This window comes from Hyaloscypha bicolor (assembly GCF_002865645.1).
Source record: "Hyaloscypha bicolor E unplaced genomic scaffold K444scaffold_17, whole genome shotgun sequence".
Lineage (NCBI taxonomy): Eukaryota > Fungi > Ascomycota > Leotiomycetes > Helotiales > Hyaloscyphaceae > Hyaloscypha > Hyaloscypha bicolor.
The window spans coordinates 1,583,257-1,601,555 of record NW_020194519.1 but is presented as its reverse complement, the minus strand read 5'-3'; the positions used below and the strand labels follow the sequence as shown (position 1 = coordinate 1,601,555).

The 18,299-nt window shown below is 49.6% G+C and overlaps 5 protein-coding genes across 5 annotated transcripts; 1 reads left to right on the top strand and 4 right to left on the bottom strand.

The window, feature by feature from the left end:
- Nucleotides 1-1,554: 1,554 nt before the first annotated feature.
- K444DRAFT_210473 (uncharacterized protein) lies at nucleotides 1,555-2,060 on the bottom strand. The gene has a single exon (XM_024871078.1). It carries the CDS (start codon nucleotides 1,956-1,958, stop codon nucleotides 1,653-1,655), a length of 306 nt encoding a protein of 101 aa, XP_024741893.1. The 5' UTR covers nucleotides 1,959-2,060; the 3' UTR covers nucleotides 1,555-1,652.
- Nucleotides 2,061-2,510: 450 nt separating this feature from the next.
- Nucleotides 2,511-4,315, top strand: K444DRAFT_608669 (carbohydrate-binding module family 50 protein). Its single transcript, XM_024879433.1, has 3 exons — nucleotides 2,511-2,733; nucleotides 2,789-2,985; nucleotides 3,037-4,315. The coding sequence occupies exons 1-3, from the start codon at nucleotides 2,716-2,718 to the stop codon at nucleotides 3,980-3,982; spliced, it is 1,161 nt and encodes a 386-aa protein (XP_024741892.1). The 5' UTR covers nucleotides 2,511-2,715; the 3' UTR covers nucleotides 3,983-4,315.
- A 2,286-nt stretch (nucleotides 4,316-6,601) lies between these two features.
- K444DRAFT_640692 (glycoside hydrolase family 35 protein) lies at nucleotides 6,602-10,503 on the bottom strand (the record flags this gene model as incomplete). The annotated part of the gene is made up of 12 exons (XM_024884520.1): nucleotides 6,602-6,789; nucleotides 6,838-7,415; nucleotides 7,463-7,553; nucleotides 7,608-7,679; nucleotides 7,732-8,037; nucleotides 8,083-8,796; nucleotides 8,991-9,075; nucleotides 9,195-9,899; nucleotides 9,997-10,092; nucleotides 10,142-10,196; nucleotides 10,247-10,290; nucleotides 10,462-10,503. 12 exons carry the CDS (start codon nucleotides 10,501-10,503, stop codon nucleotides 6,602-6,604), a joined length of 2,976 nt encoding a protein of 991 aa, XP_024741891.1.
- Nucleotides 10,504-11,704: 1,201 nt separating this feature from the next.
- On the bottom strand, nucleotides 11,705-13,383 carry K444DRAFT_660157 (beta-lactamase/transpeptidase-like protein). Its single transcript, XM_024886428.1, has 6 exons — nucleotides 13,007-13,383; nucleotides 12,866-12,953; nucleotides 12,658-12,811; nucleotides 12,228-12,606; nucleotides 11,938-12,180; nucleotides 11,705-11,890 (listed from the first exon to the last, which is right to left on the bottom strand). Exons 1-6 carry the CDS (start codon nucleotides 13,301-13,303, stop codon nucleotides 11,810-11,812), a joined length of 1,242 nt encoding a protein of 413 aa, XP_024741890.1. The 5' UTR covers nucleotides 13,304-13,383; the 3' UTR covers nucleotides 11,705-11,809.
- Nucleotides 13,384-13,948: 565 nt separating this feature from the next.
- K444DRAFT_520554 (FAD/NAD(P)-binding domain-containing protein) lies at nucleotides 13,949-16,051 on the bottom strand (the record flags this gene model as incomplete). Its single annotated transcript, XM_024874051.1, has 5 exons — nucleotides 13,949-14,592; nucleotides 14,648-15,079; nucleotides 15,176-15,591; nucleotides 15,709-15,828; nucleotides 15,948-16,051. The coding sequence occupies 5 exons, from the start codon at nucleotides 16,049-16,051 to the stop codon at nucleotides 13,949-13,951; spliced, it is 1,716 nt and encodes a 571-aa protein (XP_024741889.1).
- Between the last annotated feature and the right edge of the window lie 2,248 nt (nucleotides 16,052-18,299).

The following is an 18,299-nucleotide window of genomic DNA, read 5'->3' as shown; positions in this document are numbered from 1 at the left end:
GAAATTTGATGAAAGGAGCTACCATGCCGTGTGCCTTCCCAAGATGGGATGCACGAACGTGCCCACGCCGTCCTTGGTTCTGAACTTCCATCCAATCTCTTCTCCATACCATTGTACCAAATTCTTCCGAACACCGTGAGCTATCCATCCATCCCGTCCTCGTACATTGCTAAATAGCCCAGCAGGTCATGGCTGAACATGCTCCACCAGGTAATTGGACGGTGGATTTTAATGGCACCATCATCACCGTCAACAAAGACCAAAAATTCATCGTCGAAGGCGTTATTCATGCCATCAACGACATAATCCATGTGGTCGGAGCGAATGCCCAGATTTTTGGACTCTCGTCTGTGACAGACATTGGGGAGAAGAAAGTACATGTGGTCGACCTCGAATAGAACATCGTCATCCCGGGATTGATCAATGCTCATGCACATGTCCAACATTCTCTCTTGAGAGAAATTTCACAGGAAATGGATTTGGTGATTCCGATGACGTTCAGATACAAAGGAGATGATGTATATGACACTGTGACGCTGGCCATGGCCGAGGTGCTCAAGAGCGGAACAAACTTGTTTTCTGGACCCCATGGTAACAGATATAGCAAGCTTTGTGTCAAAAATAAAGGCTGTGGATGAAATGGGAACCAGAGCATGCTTGGTATATAATCTTGAAAACGCCTCGATCTAGATCTCACTGCTGATATGATCTAGAGTCTGTTCGTTGGAGACCTCAGCCTGAACCCCCGCTTCCACTATGCACCAAAAGTGTTGATTAGAGAAGCACTGAGGTGTCATAACAAGTACCACGACCAATCCAATGGAAGGCTCCATGTTTGGATGGATGCGCTAGGGCCGAGACTGGTTATCGACGCAAATGAGAACCGCTCTGAATATTCTCTCGTATTCTCGTATTTTCAAAATCTCCTTTCATCGACTATTTTGGAGGTTATGGGAGATTGAGATCCTCTTTCAAGCCTAAGGTTTCAATTTCGATTTGCAACACAATATCGAGGTGGCCAATTCCCTTAGAACTAGATGATCGAAATCTCAATGTGCCAGCTTCGGACATCGAATTTGCCAGGAACATTGAAACAAGTGAAGCTCTTTTGGTCCATCGCGAGTCAGGCTCGAAAGACTCGCATACTAGAGAATGAAAGGTGTGTGTGACTCGGCAGATCGGTTTATCCCGAAAATTTCGATGTTCTTGAAAAGGGGTGTTTCGTCTTCGTCGCCAACCACCCAAAAATGACTCGCGATTGGCCCTAGCCCCTGAACCAAGTTCCCACCAACTGGGTGATTCGTTTGTTTCGAGCAAGTTCCTGACTACACCTCTCTCGGCCAAGCAGCAAACGGACAAGCAGCGAATCAAACTTCTCTGCCCCTCTCCAACTTGTCACAACTTTTGACTCTCCGCATCCCAAAGACGGCCTGGTTCAGGTACGATGATGGACACATGATTGCAGCGACATCTTTGGTCGCCCTCCAATCTGTAGGTCCCAGACCTCGGCGCAACGCTCAGCCACGCAGACTAGACCATGAATGCCTGTCGGCAGAAGAACGCTCATGCGTTCCCCCGTACAACCCCGAAGATCGTAAATTACAAGTGGAATTCCTGAGTACGGCAGGACCTCCATTTCGAAGATTCTGGATTTACGCGTGGTTCTTCCCTGGATCGGCCCTTCGACTGCGCCTATTTTGGCTGGTCTGATCACCGAAAATGGCGCTAGGATCGGATAATCCCCACGATCCAGTCAGCCTGTTCACCTCGGCCCATGCCAACGAACGCGGCTGAAGGCGCGCAGCTCCGGCCATTCCTTTTGCCCAATGGCGGGCTCGTCCGTTGGCCTCGTCCGTCACATCACTGGCCAGCGATGTTGAGGGCGCAAGAGCTGAAACTGCGGCTAAAAGTTTCTGTGCCCGCCTTCTCCGCCACCTCGAGATACTTTCAGGTCTCATGCGAGATCTTACCAACAAGTAATTGGGTTTTGTTAAACCTTCAATCCGAGGTATTTATAAACTATAGAGCTCCAAGGAAATTTAATTAAAAAAGCGTCTTTGACGAAATGCGAGCGATGGAATGCATTGCCGCACATAGTGGCTGAATGCCAGAATCAGACAGGTGGTTGCCTCGTCCGATTCCCCTGACCCCATCAACGAGCAATCATCTGAAGTAGCGGCCACGCAACGCCCAACACTTTCGAGAGCACTTGACCCAAAAACCCACGCAGCCGTGGAATTGATCCAATCTGGAATGTGGGCTGGCAGTGACTCCAGGTATCAATAAGTTTGGCCCAGATCCAAATGCAGACGCCAGCAGTGAGACTCTTTCACCGCCCTGCAGGGGTTCGGGCCAACCGTAGCTGAGAATGGCATTCTTCGCCTTGGATCCATGCATGCCACAGGCGGCCTCTCCACACTCTACGAAGCGGCGTGTGCAGAAATGGGCGTTCCTAGCTTTTTCGACGGACCGGAAAAGGGAAGGCTTGAGCTTCGAAAGTTAGGTCAGGGGCGAAGGTGAGGTGTGGTGAGGCGAGTTGAGCTTGGCCCGTAATTAACGCCAGGGGGCCTCGCAACCCATCATCCAATGAGGCGCAGTTTCATGCTAACTAACCCTTGAATGAGGGGGGTTATAAGGACTTCGGCAACCCTCCTCATGACTTCTTTCCCTCCAAGGACATCTGGATTCCTACTTTCACACTCTTTTCTCGACATCATGTTCGTCATTCCTTTAGTAAGTACTCGTGTGTATTCGATCTTTCGAAAACACTTACTGACCTGGAATGTAGCTTTTGGCTGCTGGCTCAGCCTTTCCCACCCTCATTTCTGGAGCTCCAGTTCCGTCCTTTCTCTCGAACCTGGTTACGAGGGTAACTTCCACTCCTTTGCAAGACCGTGCATTCCAATACTCTCTTTATGGAGGCACCGGAAACATTGCTGATGGCTGGCCTGCCATGAGCTCCTGGGTATCTGACTTTTCCACCATGTAAGTACTCCAGATAGACCTATTGAATACTCTCTAACATTCGATCGCCAGGTTCAACAACAACATGGGAGTATTGTCAACCGGCTGTGCCCAATTCGGCGTCGCGGAGAACTCCAAAGCCGAAATCAACGAAATCTCCACCGCCATCCAATCCGTCGGCGCATCCACCGGCATCGACCCGCGCTTCATCCTCGCCATCATGATGCAAGAAAGCAACGGTTGCGTCCGCGCCCCAACCACCAACTACGGCGTCCGCAACCCAGGACTCATGCAATCGCACAATGGCGCCGGAACCTGCAACGACGGCACCGTCCAGAACCCCTGCCCCGCCAGCCAAGTCATGCAGATGATCCAAGACGGTACAGCTGGGACATCCAGCGGCGACGGCCTGAAGCAATGTATCGCCGAGACAGGCGCCACCGACGTCTCCATGTACTACAAAGCCGCGCGCATCTACAACTCCGGCTCCATCGCGCCAACCAAGAATCTCGGGCAGGGCGTCGCAACACACTGCTACGCCTCGGACATCGCAAACAGACTTACAGGCTGGGTGTCCGGCCCCAGTTCCTGCACACCCGATGCCGTAGCCGCGCTCACCAGCTCCGTCGTCTCCTCGAACTCGGGAAACACTGGCGCCACATTCGCCCAGAGCCCAGACACCACCACAGAGGCTGCTCCCGCTCCAGCCGTCACAAGCAGTGTCGTCGTCGTCCCCGTTCCAGCCGCAACGAGCGCGCCTCCAGCAGCAGCAACATATGCCTCTGCTCCAGCCACGAGCCCCACTCCACCTACCTCCCCCGCCCCCTCATCAGCACAGATCTACCCCGGTGCCGTCTCACCTTGTACTTCCTACTACGAGATCGTGCCGGGCGATTACTGCAGCCTGGTTGCCGAGAAGACGGGCGTTAGTTTTGCGACGCTAAGGAATCTGAATCCGGGGCTCGATGCGGCGTGTAGTAATCTTTGGTTGGGGTATAAGTACTGTATCCAAGCTTAGGTTGGGATGGGATGGCTTGGGAGGAAAACAAAATAAAACACACTCGCTTGGCTTGATTGGCGAATTGGGATAGGGATAGGAAATAGGATCATTTTGGGTGGGCAAACCCATTGGGAACCGGGCTTGGAGAATACCTTCATTGTATATATTTGATTGACGAAATGGATGATTTGTCGTGCCTTGAGTGTTGATGCGTTGTGATGTGATGTGAGTGTGGTGTGAGATGAGACGAATGACCCTGTGTTTGTGAGTTCAATGCTTATGTGAACTTGTATTGAGCATGAGAACTCGTTCGAGGAGAGCATGTAGTGAAGTTCGAGAGGCGAGTGTGACCGTCTGGTTCTCCAACCAATGGGAGCCGTCCAGCTGTAGGAGGCATTTAAAGCCTTCATGTACGCTAAAATTGCAGTGCGTTACCGTACTCGGTGAATACTACGATAGTCACGTGGTATTGTCGTCTGGCTGGGTTCCAAGGATTCATGCCCATCCATCTTGAAGTCCTTCAACACTAAAATTGCAGTGCTCTGTGAGGCTGAGTCCCAAGGGTTCATGCAGCCATCTTGAAGTCCTTCAACACTAAAATTGCAGTGCTCTGTGACATTTCCTGAGGCTGAATGCCAAGGGTTCATGCAGCCGCCATAGAACGTCAAAGCTTCCATCGACGCTAAAATTGCAGTGCAACGGCGTCTACACCGCTTGTCTTCACAGCCATGACCAAAATCGTAATCAGTCACGTGTAATTTGGACCAGATCTCCAGAGCGACAGCCCTCAACTTCACCTCGTTCCAATCAATAACTCCCCAGCTGGCCCCTAGCCATTTTCGACACTGCATTTCTCACCGAGCTCCGGAGGTCTTCAAACTTTGCAGATCGGGAAGAATAACCACGTGACTAGCGCTTGAATTCCTACCGTTAGGCACTTTCGTGTGGATAAGCAGTGAATTCCCTAGTCCTGCAAGTGTGGGTTTCATTCCACGCTAGCCTGTACTCCCTTTAATTTTACTCTCCATCACGAGAAGATATCTTGACGAGAACTTAGAAGTCTAACGTCTTGCGAGACGGACTCGGTGTTGAAGTTTTTGAGTGGCGGTTGTTGGCACTGGTTCTCGTTCTCCAACCACTGAGAACTTTTCAGCCTCGCATACGAATTCAAGGCCTTGTTCTGCTCTAAAATTGCAGTGCTCTAGCGAGAACCACCTTACTCTCAGTAATTCAGCAGCAAGTTCCCGGCCGCTTCGGCCTTCGCATTCTCACCGAGTTCGAAGGGCGTCTTTGAGTCAAGAATTATGTGACATAGTCACGTGCTTACCTCTTAACCTTAATTGCTTCACCTGCCTAATACCCCCTCCTTCACACGGCCGACGAGTGAGTACTCTTGTCCGTACAAGCTCGTATACCATGTACATCAAGTTCTTCGTAAGCTGCTTTCCCTTCTGCTTCACGAGGGTCACTTTGAGCAGAGAACTATGCTTTAGGGAAACTCAAGTTAGTGTCGGCCGCACGAACATGCACGCCTCAGTAGACTCTGTCAAGCTTCGTCTTCACAATGTCCAGAAAAAGAGATATTTGGAGAAGTGGACTTCTACTAATCTGACTTGGAAATAGATGATTCTGCTGCGGTTCTGATTACAAACTTCCGATCCTTGTAATCTGACTTCGTATTGAGATCTTGCATTAAGTACGAAGGAAACTGTTACATCGTTGAGTAGACTTATGTGAAGACTGCAGATACGATATTTTGAGCTGTACAGCTCTCGTATTGCTTGTATTCGGCGGGTATATGTCCACTTGTTCTGAGACGCAGGCTCGTTGTACTTCTTGTAACTAATAGGCGTCGCCATCATCTTCATCCTATTTAAGAGATCATTGTCCCACCTGATGAAAGGAACATTACCACTCAATCACTATCACCGATCTCTCTTCGAACTGTCTCAAGGTGGCCGTCCTCAAAGCTCTCCTCGCGGCCGCACTTGCGTTGCCCGCCCTCTCCTCCCCTCTCACACCCCGCCAATCCACATCCGTTGCCCCCCTTTTCTGCACCGAAGCCGCCTACCCAGATGGAGATCCGTATGGCCAGCCATACGGAACGGGGTGGTGCTGGGGCTTAACCTCCGCGCTCGGGACTTGCTGTAAATCTCTCCCTCCTCCCCATTTCTCCTCCCCCGAAAGTAGAAGCTGATACGAATTGGAATAAATAGATAATTGGGCCGATTTCCCAGCAGCTGAAGACGGACCATTGGGTAGCAACCTGACGTATGTCTTTATTCCTGGGACATTTGAGTGTGATTTGTTCAAGTGAGTCCTCCTTCACAATTCAATTCTGGTTTGAAATTTGGCTTGGAGGTGGAGTATCTTATGGGGAGTGATGGGATGAAAAGCTGACGCATGAGATAGGACGAGTGACTGCACAGGTAATTCCTACACCGCTCGAGATGGAGACAGTGATCTGTCGAACGCGATGTTTGGACCGACGGATTTCAATAAGGAGGTTGAGAGTTGGCTTTGTGTTTCTTCTTGAGATCTAGATCTTGTCCACCGTTCAACACTCACCCTACCTAGATTAAACTAACATCTCTGACTATGAGTTTCGTCTGAATTTTCCTTTTCTTGACCTGGTATTCAGTAATAAGCAGATCGATCGCTCCACCCCGGCCTCAACTCCCTCGCTTCAAATCCGGGGTCAAAAGCTGAGTTCACGACCCCGAGAACAGTCCAGTCAATGCTCACACTCCCTCCTGCTGCGTCTTGAGCCCAGATACTGAGGCCTATTGTGTTGTCCCCATGATAATCCAAGATTCCTGGAAACACTACTAACCATCAGCCCCATCCCTCTTCAATTTGAACGTTCGACTCACCAGGAAAAACAACTTGATTCCCAATCCACGGCACAAACTTCCCAAACATATACCCATTAACATAAAGCTGTGCCCTAACCTTGCTCCCTTCTTTACTCCCCAACACAAAACCCAAACTAACGTCTACCCCCTTTGGCACATCCAACTTCACCACACTCCTATAAAACTTCGCCCCGGCTTCACTCAGGCCAACTTCAGGGGCGGAGGAAGACCAAGCACGATCATTGAAACCAGGCAAGTGCCACCCCATCCTCTCAGCGTGGAGGCCACCTTCATTATACGGCCCACGAACAGGATCGATGTTTGTTTCGCCGCCTGCTGTGCCTGCTAGTTTCCATGAATCAAAAGAGAGAGAGGAATTAGTGGAGATAGGACCCAGGAGAGTCGCATTGTAGATACCGCGGGGGTTGTTAACACCACTGGTTTCGTCGTGGCCGGTATGGTCTTGGATTATGAAGAGGACGTTGGTATATGAGAGAGTGGCGTTGGAGAAGGAGAGGGTGAGGGTCCCGTTTGTGATGGAGGTTGAACCGAGGAAGGAGCCAATGTAGATGCCGTTTAGGAAGGCAGAGTAGCCGCTGGGAGGTTTAGAAGATAGAGAACGGAGATGGGGAGTGATAAATACCTGGAGGTCCCACCGATTACTGCGAGGGAGACGCCGGTTGCTTTTGTGCCTGAGAAACGACCACGCCAGAGGAGGTTCCCTGTATGAAAGCCTGTTACAAGTTAGCCAACACACGCTTGGGGATATATATAGATGGTAGATTCACCGTATTCGTCTGCATAAAGAACTGGGTATGTGGCTGGAGGCGTTGGATTGGGGGTACTGGTATGATTGGCGACTTTGGCTGTCAACGCTTTGATAATTTGTGGGGTTGACAAAGATTGTCTTACCAACCCATCGCGAGTCATCATAAGTCGGATTTCGCTCCGGCAAGCCATCGTTCACTTTCCACTTTTTGAGAGGAGGAAGTTGAGCTTGGATCGACGGAATTGTATGACTGCTGTCTCCCAACTTCCCAACGAGACTTCCATAAGACGACTTAGTGATGTGAAGCTGTTCGCCGTTGAATCGAACACGAGAAACTGAGGATGGAGCAAAGATTTCGAGTCCGGTGGCATTCGACCAGTCGCCCGTAAGGTCGACAGTCTCGTGTGCGATAGATGCACTCCGGACGAGATAAGGCCCTTGAACAATAACTGACAATTGTTAGCGATACTCATCGCAGGCTTCAATCGACTTACCTGTTGAATTTTCAGGGGTATATGGATCAGTCGATGTCGATGGCACCCAGGTGGCATAAGCAGTTGATCTATCGATGAGAACAAACCGATACCCATTGTCGAACTTGACGGCACAAGATCCTACTAATTGTGTGTATGAGACAAGAAGACCTCCGTTTGACTTCGTTGACTGAACGTTGGAGCATCCAGCACTTTTGAGAAGCGAGCTCGAACTAACGCCACTGAAGAGGAACTCTCCACTCTCTCCTGCGGGAAGCCATAGGAAAACAAGAGGCAGGTTGTCTTGAGTGGAAACTGTGAATACCTCTGCAGTCGAGTAGATCAAGGTTTTATTCCCAACACCGAAATCCGTAACAATAATCTTCGATTCTCGACCATTGAGAACGACATCGCTAGCTCGCTGAGGTATGGTCAAATTTCCCACTGACGTTGAGACGTACAACTTGAATGGCGTGAGGTCGGTCGATGGTGATGAAGTGTGGATCGTGATATAAAATGCTCCATTTGTGTCCGGGTTGCGGAGTTCGGTAGCATAGATAGCTGGTGTCGAGGCGTACTGAGTGCCATTACCAATCAAGTCAACCTTAGCTAAATCCCTGGCAACACGGAGGAATTGGGCAAAGATCTTGGTCTCTTGATATTTATCGCCAATGACTCTGCTCTCGCCTGTACGCTGATTAGTACCAGAGCCCACGAGATGGAAAGGAAATCCCACTGATGGGTGCGCTGTAGTCATAGCTCGTGGCAACCGTTGGCATGGGCAGTCCGCCTGTTCATGAATTCGTATCAGTAATGCCCATTCATACACAAGCATCGGATGATGAATTGGGAATAGCATTACCCCTAGAATTGATATCAGCATTTCGCATAGATAGTCATAAAGAGGGAGACAGACCAGCTCGTTCCACCAAACAGCATATAGATATTCATAGCTGTCACTTTCTGAGCAACATTGTGCCTGTAATATACATTCACCCAATCAGGACCAGTAGTCTGGCAACCGTGGGAGTCAGCAATTGTATAAAGGGTATTTCGAGATAGCCAGGGCGATATCTCTGGAGGAAATTATGAGGGGCTACAGAATAGGGGAGGATTTCTCTCCCACTACCTACATTAATGCAACCCCCTTCAGGGCCACCCCAGGGATTATACGAACCACCTTGGAATTCAGCTAGGAAGGATGGCTGTGTTGGAGAGACTTGAAGAAAATTGGTATAGTATTCGGAGACTTGAAAGTCAACGTAGGCACCATTCGTGCCGGTACACTCTGAGAGGTTGCAACTCCAGCATGATGGGTAAGAATCAAGACCGTAGATATCAACGTCTCCGCCTACTCCGGCTCCGTAATCCTTCGACCAAGACTTAGTGTTCATGTTTGGGTTATTGTGGATCAGGGGAACATCAATTCCAGCGTTCCTTGCACAACTCTCCAGCAGTTCCATATAACTGATTGCCGAAGGATTCGGGGTCTTTGCCGCCACGTTTTTCCACTGATCACCATACTCGTTCTCGATCTGGTAGATGAAAACATTGCCACCGTTGCTGACCTGATGCTGTGCAACGATTTCGGACATCTTCGTGAAATATGGAGTCCAAGCTTCGGTGTATCGGGTGTCATTGTTCCTCAAAGTGCCGTAAGCTCCAGTTGTCAACCACCCAGGAAACCCTCCTGCAGTAGCTTCTGCATTCACGTATGGCCCTGGACGGAATAGAATGTACAAGCCGACTTGTTTTGCAAGATCAAAGAGCTTAGTGAAATTATGTGCCCCGGACTCGAAATCCAGAAGCCCCTCTTTCGCGCTGTGGTACCCTCGTAACTTTCAGAGAAGAAATTCGTTGGAAATAAGGAAGGACGTCTCACCCCAATTGCCATAAAAGCTAACAGTGTTGAAGCTGAAACTGTCAGTGTCGAACCATCACGCAATTGTCTGGGTCAATGTACCCCGCTGCCTTGATTTTCTGGAGTATATCAATCCACATCTCAGGAACAGGAGCCCTCCAGTAGTGCATCTGGTCCCACTCGTCAATATAACCACCTTCCCAAAATCAAGAAACTGACCTCTCCAGACCAAATATAGAGACGATGCCCATTGATAATGTAACTGTAATGATCCCTTGGGAGCATCAGACCCGAAGCAAAAGTTCACCACGAATAAATGCGTACCATTCAACCACGGAATTAATTCCATCATTATGTAACGGCCATTGCTGTTCAGCACAGATAAATCCAACAACACAGACGAGAAGTAACGAAACGAAGCCGGATAACTGCATCGCGGCAAGGTTGAATAATTCGAGCAAAAGGTAAGACAACGGCTTGGAAATTTTGCAGGCATACAAAACGTTAATATACCTACTCATAAGTGGACTGCAGCAGACCATGACAGGGCTTCCTGACGGCCGACTAATTTTCCGTGGCATCGTTCATGGCGAGATCATCCATCAATTAATCCAGTTGGAGCTGAGCACTGGAAGACCCACTTCAAGCAAGAATGGACAACGAAGGGGAAAGATTTCCCTGCGGGGTATTTAAATTTGTTGTTCAGTATGACGCAGGTCCGCCGAATGACTTGCAGGGAGATGACAATTTGCTGCAGTGCTTCGGAGGATCTCAGGCCGATGATTGATGGGGACTCCTGATGTTGACAAAGTGAGCCTGAAGAATGAGCACTGTACCTAGCCCATCTGAAGTCTTCTCCAAAGTGGGCAGTTGAGAGCAGTGAGAAGGTGAGCCAAGCTGTTGTGAGAGTGTAGTATGAAGGAGAAGGAGTGTTGAACAGCCGAGGGTTGAGGAGCAAACGCGGTCGCGTCGCGCCTACCCGATTCGGCCACTTTGATTGGTGCGGCAAGCTTTCTGAGGGGACTCCGTGTCTTGCGCTACTGAAGAGAAAATTTCCATCTCCAAATTATGTGTGCCTCAGCACATTCCACTTTAGAATGAAGGCTCCAAGCACTTCGGCGGAGCGAGCGCTGCCGCACTCATCAGAGCCTGAGATTTGAATCTGATTGGCGTTTAGAAGTATCCACTAGCCAACCGCCCAAACCCCCATCCGCCCACGCCTAAAAAATCGATTTTTAATCACACCTTCATTATAATTACAAATCCTTTGATATATTAACATCCCATAGTATTTTCAATATCCTAATAACTATATATTTAATTTAATCTTGTGGTGCGGCTAGAATCGCCTGTTAATGTCGAATTTTTCGATTTTTGGTACGCAGCCGCACCTCATAATTTTTAGTAAGTGCGGCCGCACCCAATAATTTTTAGTAAGCCGGGCGCATACCAAAAAAATAAAAATTCGACATTAACAGGCGATTCTAGCCGCACCACAAGATTAAATTAAATATATAGTTATTAGGATATTGAAAATACTATGGGATGTTAATATATCAAAGGATTTGTAATTATAATGAAGGTGTGATTAAAAATCGATTTTTAAGGCGTGGGCGGATGGGGGTTTGGGCGGTTGGCTAGTGGATACTTCTAGCAGTTTTGTCACCCTCCCCGTCCACCGTCCGCCCACTTAGAGTAAGATCCCGCGGAAGAGTGGGAGCCCTGTTCTGGATGGTTCACGGCTGGAAATTCAAGGGCACGATGGGACTCGCGCAATCTTGGGACCCATGCGAGGATACTTCTTTCTTGAACTACAAAGCCAAATATACGAACGTACAAGAGGCTCACCAGTAAAGTCACGCAACCAGGATTTCTGGCACGAATGCCCTACTTCTTCAACGCCTGATAGAGGCCAGCTTCAACAGCTCCCCACAGTCCCATCACCTGTCCATCGCCAAAAGGTAGAATCTAGGCTTCTGTCAGTACAGACTAAACGGATGCTCTCAACAACATACCTGCGACGCGATCATCCCACCCAATCCGTTCTCTCTATCAGCCCACCAGAATAAATTTGGCAAGCCAGCCCACCACCCGGTGCTGCCAGAACGACCAGTCGCGCCAGGGTGTTGATCCAAGAAGAAGGTCAATCCCCATCCTTGAGGCAAGTCGCCTTGTGGGTACAAATCCGGAAGAGGGTTCGAATAGTCTGGCTTTGGCGGATGGATCCCCTGACGCCCGAAGTCAGGGAAGTCAGGGATCTGTCTCGGGTCAGCTGTAATCTATGCTCCATACATTTACTTCGTACCTGATTGGTAAACATCTGGTCCACGGTCTCCTTCCTCAAGATTCGGTGTCCGCTCTTCGCGTGAACGCCATCATTCAACAAGGTTGCAATGATCTGGCAGTATTCTGCAGGTTTTGCAAAACATCCTGCACCACCAGTGTTGAAAGTCGCCTTGATTTCCTCTGGGGTCTTCGCCGTGAGGGGCTTTCGAAGCAATTGGCCATTGAGCCTCAATGACAGTTTTCCATCAGGGGCACGAGCGTGCATATACGCTAAGTTCTGCTTCATGTGATCTGTCGGGAAGAAGTTGATGGCCTGAAGTCCCATCGGTTTGAAGATATTCTTCTGGAAGTAGTCATTGAGCGAAAGCCCCGAGACGCGCTCCACCAGTATTCCGGCCCTATCTGAAATTCAGTGATTGAGTTTTGGTCAGCTTTCTTTCTGGTCTTACCAGTCAATGTTGATCCCATATTCCCATCTTGACCCTGGTTGGTTGACCAGAGGTTGGGTAAAGACGTCAAACCCATTCCCGGTAAATTCATCGAGGCCAGTAGCGCCGTAGAAATCATTGAGGCGTTCGTTAAAGAACGAGTACCCGAAACCAGCTACACAATGTCAGTCCCACCTTCTCTTCACTAACACCTCATCCGAATACCAACCGGTATGTGAGAGCAACATTCTCAAAGTAATCCCCCTCTTTTTTGGCACCAACTTCCCACCTTCAAGGACCTGTACGGCTTTCAATTCCTACCAAGATCATCAGCGTCTCAGCCCACAGGCTGCCTCCGCTTTTCACTCACAGGAGCAATCTTCTCCACCAACTCCACATCATCAAGCGCCAACTGTCCCTGCTCAACAAGCTGCATACAAGCAATTCCAACAATCATCTTCGTGCACGAGGCGATCCAGAAAACGGTATCTTTGGTCATAGGCTCTGGCCTTCCTTTCCCGAGTTTGCCAGAAGCGTGCTCAAAGATGAGATCGCCATTCTTGTTCACGGCGCAGTAAACAATGCCACCTGCTCCATCCGGGTTACTGGTGACTTTGTCAATCTCAGCCTTGAGGCCCTTGATGGCGCTTGCGTCGATTGTTGCCATGCTGGGCTTTTTGGAGGTAGAATTCAACGTGCAGCTCTTAATCCGAGAGTATCGAGCTCAGGAGAAGATAGCAAAGTTGCAGTAAAAGCTGAGGGGGGAGGCTGAGGGGACATATTTATTCTTTTCCTTGAAGAGCGGGGCAAGCTGGAAGTCAAAAGGTTCCAGCCCCCGGCCCCGAAGCCTAACCGACGAAGTCGTGGAACCCGAGCTCTCCGTCTCTTCCCCGAACTCCAAGAAATCATACACTATTCTAAAGTCACCCGTCGCCCGCCCACCCTGATAGCTAATTACCTCCACCTTCTGTCTGAGATTCCGAGGTTGGCCTTCACGTAACTAAGTACCTTAGGGGGGCTCTTGGCTCTTGGCTCTTGACCCCGCCACGCCGGTCCAGACGATGTTGAGACCGAAACCCCTCTAAAGGTTTAACACTCCTCTTGACCGAGAGGGGACCGTGGCACTGAGATATGCGGGGTTGGTGAAATCTAGGTGCGGGGTAGGGGAGAACCGCCCAAGGGCACCATCCTCACACTCCGATCAGGATTCAGGGGGGAACAGGCCAGATCACGTGAGTCACAACTTCAACAAAGAGACAATATGGTGCATAAACTCAAAATTCAGATTCGTCTACTAAAGATAAAACAAAATTCATGCAGCAAGCGGCACAGTCTTGAACCCCTTCCAACCCTTAAGGACCTCCCGAATCTCCCCTTTGTACTTATCAACACCTCCCGCATAATTGACTTGCTCGAATGCCTTGCCCGGCAAGCTGCCGCCCATATACGTGCTTCGGGCGGTAGGCATCAAAGTCCTATTACTCAGTTCGTTGATTCTGTCCTTCCACGCCTTCGTCGCCTCAGGAGTGGCATTGATGCTCTTCAGTCCCTGTTTGTTGATCAGATTAATCGCATCGCGGATCCAGCGGCCTTGGACCTCGGCTGCGGTGGGACCATTGGAAAGGAGAGTTGGGCCGTGAGGGCCGTAGACGTGGAACATGTTGGGGTAGCCGCTGATGGTGGTCCCGAGGTATGTGTTGGCGGATGCCTTCCATTCGTCCTTGAGATAGGTGCCGTTGATGCTCTTCAGTCCCATGCTAGTCATGCCTCCGGTTGTGATGTCGAAACCGGTGGCGAGTGCCACGACGTCAACCTCGTGGACCTTGCCGTCGGCGGTCTTAATGCCCGTTTCGGTGAACTCGACGATCCGGTTGCCACCTTTCTCAGAGATGTCGACAATGTCGACGTTGTCTTGGTCGAGCACTTCGAAGTAGTTTTGCTCGAGGCAAGGACGTTCTGCGAAAGGTTAGAAATGGAACGTTTAGCAAGTGTTGTCAGAGAGGCGACTCACTGATACCGAAAGCATGAGGGGGCTCAAGAGGACAGAGTAAGTCACGCTTCGCAGGGTTCTTGACCCGCTGTCGTTGCTTCTTAGCCCAAAAATTGTACGCCTCTCTGTTTGCCTTCATGTCGAAAAAGTAGTCCCTGTAGCCACCAAGCCACAGCGAAAAGCCTCCACGCTTCCAAAGCGCCTCGTAGAATGCTTCACGCTCTTCTGGCGTGTGGTCGAAAGTGTCAGTCTCAGCAAATTCGTAGGTGAACCCTGCAAAGCAGCGTTCGCGGAGTTCGAGAATCTCAGGGTAGAGTGGCTTGAGTCCGTCTTGCTCCTCCTTTGACATGGGTCGTTTGCCCATTGGCAGAGCGAGGTTGGGGGTTCGCATGAAGACGGTCATGTGCTCGACTTGAGGTCCCCATTCTTGAGCAATTTGCACGCCTGAAGCTCCTGGTTTCAAAAGTTTAGTCAGAATGTCTGAGAATAGCAGAATTTGAGTTGGGATAGCTTCCAGGTGGAAAGCTGTACTTCGAGGGGTGCACTTACCTGTACCGACAACAGCTACACGTTTGCCCTTAACATCGACATCCTCAGGAGGCCAGAAAGAGGAGTGGTGGATGACTCCCTTGAACTTGTCTATGCCCTTGTAGTCAGGTATGTACAGCTTCGCAGCGAATCCGGCGGCAATGATCAAGAACCTGGTTTTGGCAGTGCGTCCATCAGCAGTCTTGACAGTCCATTTGCCAGCTTGCTCGTCAAATTCCGCTGAAGTCACGACTGTTTCAAACGCAGTATCTTTGCTCAAGTCGCAGACTTTATCCACATAGTCAAAGTAGGCTTGGAGTTCCCGCCAGTCTGGATAATTTGTTGTGAAGGACCACGTATTGTATACTTCTGGAATGGATAATTGGTAGATGGGGACAGGGCTATCGACTCGAGCTCCTGGGTAGCAGTTCCACCTCCTGTGCATCAAGTTCTCGTCAGCAGAAAGTTTATGCAAAATTGGTGCTGAGAACGCAATAGACTTGGCGACGCTTTTGACTCAGGTGACAGTTCGCATCATTAAAGGCAGTACTTACCAAGTTCCTCCAAATCCTGTACCAGCATCATACAGAGTTGTCTTGTACCCCTGCTTGCGCATCTCGTACAGCAGGTAGATTCCACTGAACCCAGCCCCAACGATGAGGACATCGAGGTCCCTAGGTGACGGGTGCGTCAGCAATTGCTCAACTGAGATGTTTCGGGGGTAAACCATTGACTTAGGAAAATCTCATGAAACAGTCACAAATAAGAAAGGGTTTCTCCCCCCAACACCTACAGGTTGTCGGCATATGGTCCCTTAGTGTCTCTTCGGCGAGCGTATTGAGACAGTTCGGTCTTGATGACTTCCTCGGGAAGTTTCTGGGTCGCTGTGGCTGCCATGTTTTCTGTTTGATTTTGTTTTGTGTATAGATTGTCTGTGGAACTGATTGTGCAAATTGTCTGTGGGACTGGTGGTGCGAATTGTCTGTAAAACTGATGGGAAGTGGACCAGAATCCCAGAGACTTATCTGTATATGATAGAGGAGGCTGGAGGCAGTCTGGACTCCGGATCAATGGAAACTGGGAGCTTGGCTGTCCTCTAGATCCCGTGGAGAACATGGAAGCGGCTGCTCGTAGGCGGCTTATTTCCGTTCAACAATCCGAGACATTTTCTGCATGGAACTTTTCGGAATAGGTGTCTGGTAGATGCTTTCCATGTTCTCAATGTACCATACGAACGAGAACTTGAATCTTTGCAACGAATCTTCCCTCCCCGTCGCTTCCGTGACTCCGTCTTTGTTTTCTCAATCATCGCCATGGAGACCAAAGAGGTCAAAGAACGCGATGCATGACAGGTTCCAGAAGGTACAGAATGCAAGAGGTAAACAATGGGAATAGAATTGGGCCTCTGGTGCAGTAGCCAGGGTCCAATCATCACCCCGCATCGACGACTCGCGTAAACGCGGGGCACAAGCACACTAGCTTGATCTAAGAGCTCCAGACCCCTGATGGAGCATGGAGATTGGAGAAGATGGCCTTGATCGAGTGTTTATGAATCGGTGCAGTCCGGGTGATCATGCAAGACAGCGGTATTATTTCGCTTATTGAATACACCACAAAACCAATAACCGAGCAGGAAGCCACGAGCTGTCAAGAAACCGAGAACGATATTGAAACCCTTAAGAATCCCAGATTTGCTGCCAAGGGGTCCTGTTGGTGATATATCTTGCAAAAACTTGTCAGGAGGTGGCCTAGGACCAGCATGAGAAAGTTGTGGAAAACAACTGCCGCCGACAGCAGCGAAAGAACCTCGTGAATGCTCGATAAACTAGGACAGGAACAATGAAACAAACCGCTTGGCTCGTCAAGCTAGATCCTCCCTCTATCAGATGATTTGGAGGGCTTTGATCCACTGCGGGGCTCTTCCGAGAATCTGTTGAATGGCGTGAAGCTCTCCTCGTCTGTCCTTGATCCATCCAGATCAACAGTATATGCCGAGGGCTAATGGATGATTGAAATGCACAGTTAAGCTCCGCTCATATCGATGCCGAAATGTTACAAAAAAAAGGGAAAGCTCGAGGGGTTCAAAGTAGAACTCCGGGTTTCGCCCGAGTCCCCAGCTCTCCAGGTCTGGAGATGCGGGGTATGGTGCCTTGGTGCAAGAGCTAGAGGGCTTCGGTCCATGTCAGTGGAGCAAAGTGTACTCCCACCATGGCAGGTATAGCGAAGCTAGTATTTCTCGCGGAAAAGAGCTCAAACGAACACGCACCCGTTTGTTGGCAGCTACCGCTCAGGGTTTTACTTCTGAGGGCATCAGAACTTCTTGTACGATGCTGATAAGGAGTCTAGGGTCACCTACGGCCCACGACCGACCACACAGAGAGGAGGGAAAGGCGGTTCCAAATCGAGAATTCAAAGTTTTCGAATCACCCAATCGCCAGATAACAATTTCCTATCATCTTTCCTCGGTGTAAGGACCCTCCAGTGAAAAGGGAATAGCTTTGCCCTCCGAGCAATGCTGGAATGCTCAGCAGATGAAACGATAGCAAGCAGACAGCACACGGGCTTTTTTTCCACGGCACTTGCGTACGGGCCATTTCTCATTATAACAGAGTTTTCATACTTGCATCGGCCCTTCTTGATTGCATTTTGTCAGATCAAGCGCTTGCCTTCACCACCTTCGATTGGTACTCTCTCCCTTGGAAATTATTATGAAACTCGAGAATGAAAGTACTTGTTTTCGATCGTATTCAAAGAGCATGAGAAGGGTTCGAAATGGTGTTGAAGGCTTTAGAGAGGATGGGTTGTAGTTGTAACACATTTCGACGGAGATGTTGCGACGAGCAGGATATGCATGAGGGCTGGGTTCCATAAGCCCCCTGTCGCTGAGCAGATATCACAGAGGAGTAAATGGTATCGTGGCTCTTGCGTAAAGGTATTCACACAGCTCTAGTGAGTTTGTGCATTCTCCTGGTGGCCGCCAAAATTGTGTGAAGGTGTATACTACGGCGACGATCATGGATGGAGCAAGCACCTCCTGCAACGTATGCGCATTGATTGACTTAGTAAAGTGTACACATCAAGTTCATAGACTCCTTGAAGGGCTGGTAGCTGTTGGAAGGCGAGTGAAAGTGAAGAGCTTTGAAGG